This window comes from Nestor notabilis, unplaced genomic scaffold (assembly GCF_000696875.1).
Source record: "Nestor notabilis isolate BGI_N333 unplaced genomic scaffold, ASM69687v1 scaffold23865, whole genome shotgun sequence".
Lineage (NCBI taxonomy): Eukaryota > Metazoa > Chordata > Aves > Psittaciformes > Psittacidae > Nestor > Nestor notabilis.
Window position 1 is genome coordinate 906 of NW_009929190.1, and position 11706 is coordinate 12611.

At 55.7% G+C, this 11706-nt stretch overlaps 1 protein-coding gene across 1 annotated transcript; it reads left to right on the plus strand.

The window, feature by feature from the left end:
* The first annotated feature begins 6108 nt into the window (after nucleotides 1-6108).
* LOC104406014 (ADP-ribosylation factor-like protein 8A) lies at nucleotides 6109-11431 on the plus strand. The gene is made up of 6 exons (XM_010014879.1): nucleotides 6109-6183; nucleotides 6767-6840; nucleotides 8556-8649; nucleotides 9873-9940; nucleotides 11188-11258; nucleotides 11382-11431. The coding sequence occupies exons 1-6, from the start codon at nucleotides 6124-6126 to the stop codon at nucleotides 11429-11431; spliced, it is 417 nt and encodes a 138-aa protein (XP_010013181.1). The 5' UTR covers nucleotides 6109-6123.
* Nucleotides 11432-11706: the final 275 nt, after the last annotated feature.

An 11706-nucleotide genomic window follows, 5' to 3' on the forward strand; every position in this document is an offset into this window, starting at 1 on the left:
GGAGGTGGATGTGGATCTTCCGGCTGCCCTGGTTCCTCTGTTGGCCCCCCTTGTCCGTGCACGTTGCTCCACTTAGTGCCTCGGCTCTAAAGTAAAGCGAGTTCCTTCTGCTCGCCGGCGGTGCTGGAAGCTGCTGGGCTGTCAGAGGCGATTTTGCAGCGAATTTGGAGGCTTCTTTGCACTGTAGCTGTGCTCCTGGGAGGGTTCCCTGTGCTGCTGGTGTCTGCTGGGATGGAAATGTTCTTCCTGAAGTGCCTGGGCACAGGGAGAGGGCACCTCAAAATACATGTCACCCCAGAGACGATGGCGCTACTGCAGTCAGCGCGCGGTGCTCAGGCCTCGTGTTGGTTCTCCCAGCAGACCCATGCCAGCCCTGGGGGACAGGGAGCTCTGTGGCTCTGGGGCAGTGACCGTGAGCACCGATCCTTTCCTGGGGTGACTTTGTTCCTGGCATGTGCGTGTTTAATGGTCCTTTCTTGCAGCCCAGTGTTGGGGTGCCATGTGGTTCTTCGGCGCCCTTTAAAATAACTGGATGAGCTTTAAAGGGTGATGGGGCTTTATCCTGAACAAGCTGGGCTATTTTCCCTGCACAGGGCTGGAAATCACTGGGGGTGATCCTCATCCTCTTGCAAAGGCTCTTTTGCCAGCCTGGCTCCCCTTTCCCAACGTGCTTCCTCTTCTCCCAGCTGTACCTGCAGCAGACGGGGCTCAACCTGGGCTTCAGTGGGGTTCCTGCTTCTGCAAGTAAATGCTTCCTACCTGGCAGTTCTGCTTTGTGCAAGACTTGTGCCCTCTTTTTGTTTAGCTGGTGTTCCTGGTGTAAGGAAAAGTGACATCCAGGAGTTACAGCAGCTCTCCATGCTTCTCTCTTGGGCAACATGGTCTAGTGCGAGGCGTCCCTGCCCATGGCAGGGGGCTGGAAGTGGATGATCTTAAGATCCTTTCCAGCCCAAACTATTCCATGATTGTGTGCATGGGATGAAACTAGCTTCTTGGTCTTCTGGTGCATCAGGAGGTCTGCGGTGGGGTGTTTAACTCCCTTGCAAGGCAGGCTCAGGGTGCTGAGTGAGGAGCTCAGTCTCTGCTGCAGTTTTGCCTCTGTGAAGTTACTTGGAAAGTTCAGATCTTGTGGCAGCTGCACCCAAAAAAGAGGCACCAACCTTTGAGAAAGCGCCCTGTAAATAAGGTCTTGTTGGGGAACTGCATGAGAAACGTTTGAGCCAAACATAATGGGAGCATTAGAAGGGGAAGAAGCTGCGATTGGAGCTTCAGGGAAGATAAAAACCTAAAAGGAAAAGCATTGGATTTTGGCATTGTTGGAGAGATCTCCCAAGAAATCTCCGTAGGTGCAGGTGATGCTCCCCAGCCCACAGTGCAAGGTTGTGGAGCTGCAGACTGGGTGCCAAGGTGCCGGACCTGTGCCTGGTGGTGGGCCTGGGGCAGCACCCTGTGCCTGAACCCTGATCAGAAAGTGGTTTGAATCAACTCTGCAAGAGGGAACCACGTCAACCTGGTACCTGGCATCAGGTAGGGTGGTGGATGCTGTGGCAGCTGGACAGCTCGATGACAGCGCTGCTGGTGGAGGCACATCCCGACAGCACCTCGGAGGATCCTGGAGCTCCCTCGGACCATTCCCAGGGAGCCCCTGTCCCCCAGTGCTGACTGACTGACCCATCTCAGCAGGGAGTGCTTGGGTGCCTGAGCCTGGGAGGGGAGGCAGCACCTCCAGGTCCTGCAAGGTCTCCAAGGGTTGTGGGGAAGTAGAGAAGCATGGAATGGTTTGGGCTGGAAAGGACCTTAAGATCATCCAGTTCCAACCCCCTGCCACAGGCAGGGACACCTTCCACTAGAGCAGGTTGCTCCAAGCCCCTGTGTCCAACCTGGCCTTGAACACTGCCAGGGATGGGGCAGCCACAGCTTCTCTGGGCACCCTGTGCCAGCGCCTCAGCACCCTCACAGGGAAGAGATTCTGCCTTAGATCTAACCTGAATTTCCCCCGTTCCAGTTTGAACCCATCACCCCTTGTTCTGTCACTACAGTCCCTGATGAAGGTCCCTCTCCAGCATCCACTGGAAGCTGTTCCGAGGTCTCCACGCAGCTTCTCTTCTCCAGGCTGAACAGCCCCAATGTTCTCAGCCTGTCTCCATACAGGAGCTGCTCTAGAAGAGAGGTTCTGGTGGAGATGCTGAGGGAGAAGCAAGGACATCTTATACTGATGCATTTTCGCCTGCCCCTTGCATGGGGTCTGGCAGGGCCAGGATGGGGTGGGAGGTAGATGTGGGTCCGTGTGTTGAGTGGTTGTTCTCTCTCAGGTGCAGAGTCTGAGCCCTTGGCAGCTGCTTCCATTGCACCTGAGCTTCATAGTGCATAGGTGGTAAATTTGCTTGAGGGGGTTCTCCTTGTTTCTGGAAGAGAGGGAGATGGCAGGGGCATGGTCCTGCCTTGCTGCTGCAAGCTCTGTCAGAGTTAGGCATGGTAGGAAAGCCAAAGTACAGCAGGGGAGAAGCACCTTGGCACCGTGTAAGACTTCTTCTGGAATGTATACGGGAACAAGCATGAGAAAACAGAGGGATAAGGGGATAAAAAGTGCCAGCGGGTTGCTGGTCAGTACGTTTGCCTGGCTGTGCCCTGTGCTCAGCCAACCCAGTCTGCCCTTGTCTTACCAAAGTGTGTTTCTAACTATTTCCCAGCGTAAGGGTCTGTCTCTTCTGTGTTTGGGAGCCTGAGCACCAGCCACTGGTCTCCAAACCAGGGCTTAGAGGCCACTTTTCCCTGGTGCAGGTGAGACCTGTGCTTACGATGCGCTGGATTGTCCTTGGCAGGGCTGTTGCTGGGACAGCCGAGAGGAGCGACTGTTCCATCCGGTGCTGATGCACCCAGGTGATGGGGTTTGGGACTGCTGTGCCCCTGCACGGGCTCCCCTGGGTGCAGGGGGGGATGTGTTGAGCTGGACATGCAAGTGTCTGCCCAGTCACGCATGTCCTGTGGCATGGGTGCTGTCTGCCAGGCGAGAGCACTGGCGCATCCAGGAAAACCCAAGTGTAGTCCTTGGATCTCCCCTTGGCATGACCTGAGGTCTGGATGTGGCAAACGCCTACTAATTAAGGAGCGTGGTAATTTTTTGTGCTTCAAAGAGCACAGAGTTAAAAGGCAGCCCCAGAAGAATGGAAACATCAGTAAGATTGTGAAGTTAAAGGGTAGCATGAGCCTCAAACAGCCTGGTTGAGCTCTGGGCTTTTAAAGCAGGGCAGCCTTGGAGGGCTAAGCTGTAACCTTTGCCTTGTCCCAAAGGATTTGGAATCCTCCAAAGGTGTTGCTTGCTGCTCCTGTGTTGCCAGGTTGGCTTGGGATGTGTGGTGCAGAGCAGCTCTGCTTCGATGCTGCCCTACATCATTCTCTGAGCTTCCTGGTGCCTTGCTGAGATCCAGAGGCATTTGCTTTTCTCTATCAGACCCTGTGCTGCCATCAAGTAGTGCTGCTGCTGCACATCCAGCACCCCAAAGCCTGGGCCATCAGCAAGTGATCACTCCAGAGCCTCCAGCACTTTGTGTGGCCACCCCTCTGTCCTGATGCTGCCTCACACATCAGGAACAAGAGCAACTGCTGATGAATTTGTAGATGGTTGTGGGTCTGTCTGGATGGAGATGGGAGCAAACAGTGCTGCAGCTCCCGTACAGAGGTGCCTTCTCCCCTTTGGATTTGAGCACTGCGCTGCACATCCCTGCGGAGCTGCTGGGAGTATCCTGCATGTGTCCGTGTGTCTGCCTCAAACAGGGTGTTGGGTCAGTGCAGCTTCGGGCCGTGGTGCAGTGTTGAAGAAGTGAAAGAAGCCCAAGGATTCTCCCTTTCATCTGAGAAGCCTCGTTCTTATGACAGGAACTGAGCTTGAGTGATGCCATGCTCTAAAAAGAAAGGAGAAAGCCATTAGCTGCATTGCAAGGAGCGGGGTGAATCTGTCCTGGAGAGCATCGCATTGCCTGGCTTCTGGGGGCTTCCTGGCAGCATCAGTCACGCCAGCATCGCCTGGCACCCCACAGGCTTGGCCCCAGGTCCCATTTCTGCTGTTGAGATGGAGCCTTTGGAGTCAGGGAGGGCAGCGGAGCCCGTTTCAGCTGTGGGAGCATCACCAGGAGCACATCCAGGAGGGGCCTTTGGGTTTTCCACCATTCTTTCCCAAGATGTTCCATTTCCATGCTGAGGGGTGCTGCAGGGCCAGACCACGTATGTTAATTGCAGGTCTTGGTGGTGAGACCATCTTCTTTAAGGTGGAGGGGACTGGGGTGCCCATCCTTGTCCTGCAGCACTGTGTTTGTCAGCTCGGTCTCCTGGCTTGCCAACAGCAGTGGGGTATGGCTGACACGGGTGCCTTCATCACAGAACCACTGCACAGAAGTGTCAGCCTCTAGGACAGTTGGAGAGGGAAAAGGAGACATCACATTTCCACTGTTCAGAGTTGCTTTCAGAGAGTGGCCAATGCAGGAGGAGCTGAGCATGTTGCAGCTCATTGAAGATGCTCCTGTGGGTGCCAGGACAGCAGGGACACATGCAAGTTGTCCTGGACCACAACATGTCACGTTTTCAGCCTGGTCTTTTTGGACAGCATGAGTGGTTTTGATTTGGCCCATTGGCTGTGGGCAGTCTGGAGGCAGGCACTGTGATGGGAGAAGGATTTGGGGCAGGGAGCAAGGCCATACTTTGCTCATGGAGATAGGCTTATTCCCATCTCTTGCAGCATGATGTAGCTTGGAATCCCCAATGGAGGTGTCTGCAGCTTCCAAGAGCTCTTCAGCAATTGCTCTCCATGTCTTCCTGTCAAAGCCTGATTCCCAAATTCCTTAAATTCCTTAAATTCCTGATACCCAAATTCCTTAAAACCTGGTCCGTAAAGCCAAATTGTGTGTCGAACCTCATTCTGCAGGAGACATCCCCAGTGTTGGCTGATGGTAGATGGCTTCCTGCCTACTTCCCCTCTTCCCCCGTGCCCTCCCCCATCAGTCCCTGGCATGGTTTCTGTGTGCACTATGGCTTGGAGACCCCTCAGCTTTGCTGATGGACACAAAAGGGAAATGAAAAAGGGAAGCAGTGTGTATTGCAGAACCGCTGGAAGAGGTCAGGAGAACCCTGGGGCCTTGCTGATGTGGTGGGTCTGGAAGAGCCATTGGCTCCAGCAGGCAGGAAATTCTTCATCTCAGAAGGTGGCACACACTGCCTTCCCTTTTCGGGGTTTGTGTTAACTGAAAGACAGCCCAGAGAGTCCTAGAGAAACCTGAGATTTTGAGCCAGTAAAGAGCTGCTGGGTTCAGCTGCAGTTGGTTCCTGCAGGTTGCTGGCACTGATGGCCCAAAGCCTCAGAACCGTGTTGTCCTGGTTGTCTTCTCCATTGGCACTGGGATGCTGCAAATCCATGGTGATTTCATGCTTCTCCTGCCTGATGCAGCTCGGAGATGTGATGGAGAGAGCATTTCGGCAGCTCCTGGGGAGGGGAAGAGGAATGATTTGTGTCCCCCATGTCACCACAGGCACATGGCTCTGGTGCAGGGAGTGGAGGACCCATGCAGGCAGGGTGCAGGCAAGCAGCAGACTTGCAGAAAAACAGAAGTCAGCCTGCTTTGGGCTGGTCCTTAAATGATCCAAAGCAGCAAACGTGCTGGAGCCCCCCAGGACTCATGGCCAGAAAGGAGCTGGTGCAGGAAGTGGCTGCCCCGGGGGGGAGCCTGGCCCGCGGCCTGTGCCCAGGGGAGGTCCTTGTGGGGCTGCCACCCTACAAGGTTTTGGGAGGTTTGGGACCAGCACGGCTGACCTGAGGTCGCTGCAGCGTAAAGGTCTTGGCCTCTTCTTGCAAAGAGCTTGGGATTCCCACCTGGAAAGGGCTGGGTTGGGTGAGCCTCCACCACCCCACCGAGAGGGCAGCGCGTGTGGGGCTGGGGGCTTCACCGGGGCACCAAGGCTGCCCTGTGCCCATGGAGCAGCAGCAGCAGCACTTCCATTCTGCAGGCATTTTGTCTTGGCCTCTAATTTTGCTCCTGGTATGGACCAGGAGGGTTGTGCCAGGCTGATGGGGTTTCCACACCTCCTAACACTGTTTCGCCTTCTTCTTTGCAGTCAGGACAGTTCAATGAAGACATGATCCCGACAGTGGGCTTTAACATGAGGAAGATCACCAAGGGGAACGTTACCATAAAGGTAAGGTGCAGATGTTATTGCTGGTGGGGGCTCCTGGGATGAAAGATGGGAGTGAAGGGAGATTGGCGGGTCTTCTGCTGGAGGCTGAAGGATGTGAGCAACCCCAGCTGCAGCTGACATCTGCCCTGTTAGGCTTTTGCAGGTACCCACCAGAGGAGAGGTTGGGAACAGATGTAGGAGATCCAGACCTCTGCAGTAAGAGCCAGTCTGGGCTGCAAAGCTGTAGGTTTTCTTACACCTCTGGCTTGCTGGTGGGGACTCATGGATGTGGTCACCTTGCTGAGGGTGGGAGCGCAGGGAAAAATGGGACATGGCTTGCAGTGGTGGTCTCTGCCTCAAGAGCAAAGGGAGGGGAGGTTTCTACCAGCTGCCCTTCCTGAGCTGTCTCCTTTCTTTATTGAGTCGTGAGCCTCCTCCTTAGGTTTGAGCTGAAGACGAGGGGATGAGGGTGGGTTTGGTGCGTGCGCAGTGCTCTGGTGTGAGGAGGGCTCGTGGGCAGGGTGGTGGGGTAATGTCACCTTCTTGCTCTGTCACAGCTCTGGGACATCGGTGGCCCGCCGCGGGTCCGCAGCCTGTGGGGGAGGCATGGGACATCGGTGGCCAGCCGCGGTTCCGCAGCATGTGGGAGAGGTACTGCCGTGGAGTGAGTGCCATCGTGTGAGTATCCCCGGGAGCCAGGAGCCCCCTCACCCACCGCCCGTGCTGAGCTCCACCAGTGGGTGCGGGCACAATCCCTTCGCCCCACCTGAGGGTGCTGGGCTGGGAAACTGCGGTGCTTTCACTTCCAGAGCTGGACACTTGTGCCGGGAGTTGAGATGCTTCCCCCTGGGAATGGTTCCCCCATGGGCACAGGGGAGCCAGGTCCCTGCCAGCTGTGGCAGATGCTTCCCTTCCAGCATCACTCAGCCCAGCTCTGCTCCTTGGATCTTGCCCTTCCTGGGTCTTGTGCTTGCCCTGGGCTGCCTGTTCATTGCAGAGGCTGAGCAAAGGCCATTGGTGTGGCTCAGCCCTTTCCAAGAGGCTGGTTTTAAGGGCAGCTGCCAGAAGCAAGTTTCCAGGTCGTGCTGGTTATGTGCTGTTGGATGAATCTTGTGCTGAGAGGAGTATCTGTGCAGTGCCTGCTACTGACTGTCAGCAAAGCTTTGTTTTCCCACATGTCCCCTGCTTGCAAACGTTGCAGCGAGTGCAGTCCTAGGGAGATAATACTCATGGAGGGTATACTTTTGGAGGGCTCAGTTTCTGTGCTGCCTTTCCCAGCTGTAGGTCTGGCAGGTGAGAAGTGAGGGGCCACTTGTTCTGCTTGTTGGGACAGCAGAACCATGTCAGGACACCTTTTATTACAGGGAGCTTTGCTGGAAATGACAAAGTACCAGCACTGGGGGGGATTTATTCTGCCTCCTTCCCTAATTTCATTCTTTTTCCAGTGGCCCATGTGGTTGAGAGGAAAACAGAGGGAGCCGTAGGGACCTGTGGCCATCCAGGTCATGCTTCAGTCTGTCTTGCTTGCCTTGAGCTGCCTCAATTCCCTTTTCTCTTCCCTTCAGCCCTCCCGCCCTGTCCAGATGCTGAAGGCTCATGGCAGTGCCTGGGTGGGTTTTTTCCCTCTCCCTCTTGGTACAGCCATACACTTTTCACTGTGTTCAGTGCTTCAGTAGCTAAAGGCTCTTTTCCTATTTTTAATAAACCCCACAAGGCCTGTTGAAGCTTAATGGTGTTTCTCACTTCTTCTCTCCCAGCTTCTTGATCTTTAAAAGAAAGACTGCTTTAATCAGTTCCTCTCCTCATTTATGTCCTTTGCGGGATGAGTATCCACCCAAAAGAGCTAAATCCTTTCCTAAATCTCCCCTGTCTGCTCAGAGCAAGCATTGCTGACTCTGGCTTCATGTGCCCTTTGGCCCAAGCCTCATGCCCAAGACAGTTCCCATCAAGAGGATGAGCAGGTCCTCTCCCCACTCTTGGGTCTCTTCATCATCAGCTCCTCTTGTCTTCTCCTCTTGTTAATCCCCTATTCTGGGTGTCTCCATAGGAGCTGCCAGGAGCCTTGAGGTCAATATGTGTCTTGCAGCTTCTTCTGCCTGGGCAGTGCCTGGTCTTCCCTCACCCACCATATCCCTGCTGTCAGTGGGGTGGATCCCTGCAGGGATGGGGACAGAGAAGTCCCCCCCTCCCCTAGGAGACACGACCAGCTCTCAGCCCCCCAGTCTTCCTCAGGAGGAAGGGTGCTGGGGGAAGGATGCTGTTATCCATCACCTCCATGCACTGTCCCAGGAGTCTGCTGTGTGAGCAAGGTTTGGTTGTGGCACGGACCTCAGCACAGCGCCGGGGCGTGGGGACCTCAGCGCCTGCACTCAGGGGTGTCCCTTCCCTTGCAGGTACATGGTGGATGCTGCTGACCAGGAGAAGATAGAGGCCTCCAAGAATGAACTGCACAACCTGCTCGACAAGCCACAGCTCCAGGGCATCCCGGTGAGCTGTTGCCAGGATAGGTCCCCCTCAGCTGCTCACGGTCCCCAGGCTGGTGGCTGCCAGGGTTTGTAGCAGGGGGGCTGGCATCTTGCAAAGCAGATTTGGGGAGGGGAACCCCTTCCTTGTGAGGGTTCCCCGTTGCTGCTGCACTCCTGTGAGAGCTGGGTCAGTGATGCTTTCTAGCCCAGGGCTGGGCCAACAAACAGAGGGAAGGGAGCTTGGAAAGAGACCAGACCCATAGACACATCCCAGTGTGTGACATCTGTCCTCTCGCATGAATTTACACCTTATTTATAGTGGGACATTAAGGTCTCATCTCCCCGGAGAGCGGCTGCAGGGCTGTGCCATTTGCAGGAGGTGGGATGTGGCAGCAGTGCAGGACACGCTGCTCGTGCCTGGATGCTTACGGAGCATCCAAAATCAGCATCCTTTGAAAGGAAGTAATTAAGGATCTTGCAACAGATCCCAAACATTCACTGCCAACTAAATTAAGCTCCTGACATAATGCGCTGCGTTTGCAGCCCCTCCGAATGCTCTTTTTTGAGAACAAGGCTCCAGATTTGAGCTGGGGGATGCTGCGTTACCGGGGCTGCTGCAGAGGCCCTGGCTCGCCCTGGGAAGGCGGCCGCAGCCTCAGTGCTGTCCTTGTCAGATGACAGTCGCGTGGTGCTCTCCGGAGGGATGAACAAGTCCTGACGGGTGATTATTCTCCTTGCATAGTCTGAGGATTCCTTTGTGGATGTGAAAAGCCTTGAAATAAGTAGAGATCAGTGGCTGGTGCAAACAGCTGTTGCTTTTTCGGGCTGGCTGCCTGCAGAGAGCAGGTTCTGCACAGCATCCACGTCTCACTCCTCCTCACTAACACTGGGTTTACCTATTTTACTTGACTTTTTGCTCAAAGACTGCCAGAGACTCCTGGGAGAGCATCCTTGATGGCACGACACATGCTGGTGCCCTTCTGGGAGAATGTGCTGTGGGGCTGGCTTCTCACTGGGACTAGAGAGTGCACCAGGGATGCTGTGTATGGGCTAATTATGGCTGTTAATTGAAGTGCTCTGCCTTGTGGTTGCCTGCTGAAGGGCTTTTCTCAGTCCAGGCAGATCCTGGAGAAGTGGCCAGGGCTGTGTTACATCTCAAGCAGAGTCCACTTCTGGATGGCAGAAGCAGGTTCCTGCCTGGTCTGCTGGCCAGGAGCTTCAGTTGTCCCCTCTCCCACCCTGCAGGTCCTAGTCCTGGGGAACAAGCGAGACCTGCCTGGTGCCTTGGATGAGAAAGAGCTCATTGAGAAGATGTAAGTGTGCCAGTGGCCCTGGCAGCCACAGCGGGGCTGTGACACAGTGGAATTCTCCTGTTTCCTGCCATGTCATAGAATCAGAGAGTCAATCTCAATCTCCCCTCTGGCAGGTTCAAGCCATTTCCCTTGTCCTGTCCCTACATCCCTTGTCCAAAGCCCCTCTCCAGGTTTCCTGGAGCCCCTTTAGGCTCTGGAGCTGCTCTAAGGTGTCCCCTTGAGGAGCCTTCTCTTCTCCAGCTGCCCCAGCCCAGCTCTCTCAGCCTGGCTCCAGAGCAGAGCTGCTCCAGCCTTCAGAGCATCGTTGCCTCCTTTGGACTCTCGAGCAGGTCCACAACCCCTGTTGTGCTGGGTGCCCCCGAGCTGAACACAGTGCTCCAGGTACCCAGCACGGTCACCCCGCCGTGCTCTGTCGCTCCTCCTCCCCCAGCCGGGTGGCATTGAGGTGCCTGGGGTGGACAGAGGTGGGTGGCTGGGGACAACCCAAGGCAGCAGCTGGCAGAGGTGGCGTCTCTGTGGGGTCGGAGAGGAGCTGGAAGCTGCTGCACCAGGGCTGGGTCCTGCGTGCCACACGGTGGCGTTGGGGCCCGGCACGGCGCTGGTGCTGGGCTCCCGCATGGGTGCTGCTCAGGTCACCCTCAGCTCTGCCCCACTGCCTGGCGCAGGCACTGCTGCACCGTTAGCGGGGAGCCCTCGGTGCTTGGATCCTGCTCTGGTCTGTGACTCCATCCACGTGGATCTCCCTTGTTTCACGTGTCCTCTTTGCTCCCTCCTGCCAGCAGCGATCCCCTCCCCTGCAGACGGGGGACTGGGACACGGTGCTGACTGACAGCATCTTTGGTCCCCCCCCTCCCCTTGGAGATCTCTGCTGCCCCTTTGGCTCCTGTGCTGCCAGCCCTGTGCTGCTCCCAAACCCTCCCTGCCCTGTCTCGCCACAGGGCTGTGCAGCTGAGGTTTAGGGAGGGAAGCTGTGTGGTTGTAGCCAGGCTCTCCATGGGGTTGGGTCACTCCTGCCCCATCACATTACCCCCACAGATTGTGCCTGGCCGTCAGTCATGGGCACAGTGTGCTGGTGTCCTCGTCCAACCCACATGTGGAAGCCTGGGGAGACATTGCTCCTGCAAAGTGTCCCCCTTCTTGGAGCTGAGGTCCAAAGGGACCCCTCAGGAGGCTGCCCAGAGGCATCTCCCATCGCTGTCAGTGCACAGCCATGGGGGTTTGCAGCCAGAGCTTGTTTCTCTCTGCAGGAACCTCTCTGCCATCCAGGACCGAGAGATCTGTTGCTACTCCATCTCCTGCAAAGAAAAGGACAACATCGGTGAGTACCAGCAGCTCTGCTGCAGGGCTCAGCATGGGGGAAGCCCATGGGAGCAGCGTGCCCAAGTACAGGAGGGGGTGACAGCCGTGGGGAGAGGCTGCAGGTTTCCTCTTGCCTTCACAGACATCACCCTACAGTGGCTTATCCAGCACTCGAAGTCTAGGAGAAGCTGAGATCCCGCAGGCCGTGGTTCACGTCGGGAAGATGCCATTGTACAAGCCCATGCCCCTTCTCTCTTCTCCTCTGTCCCTTCAGCTCTCTCTCTAGATGGGTATTTTTAGGGGACCCCAGACTCCACTCGCATTGAGGTGGAGCCCTTGTTTTTATTGTAAAGAAAATGTCCAACTGCCCTCCTCTCCTCTCTCTGTCTCTTCCTCCCATTTTGGCACTGTTCTGTTGTTGTCTGTGTATACAGTATATATATATGTATATATATTTCAATTTTTTA

Excerpts from the sequence above, each read along its gene's own strand:
- LOC104406014 (XM_010014879.1), top strand. The coding sequence starts at position 6,124 with ATGATCCCGACAGTGGGCTTTAACATGAGGAAGATCACCAAGGGGAAC. Across the intron at positions 6,841-8,555 it reads CGTGGAGTGAGTGCCATCGT|GTACATGGTGGATGCTGCTG; the intron begins GTGAGTATCCCC and ends CTTCCCTTGCAG. Across the intron at positions 9,941-11,187 it reads AAAGAGCTCATTGAGAAGAT|GAACCTCTCTGCCATCCAGG; the intron begins GTAAGTGTGCCA and ends TTCTCTCTGCAG.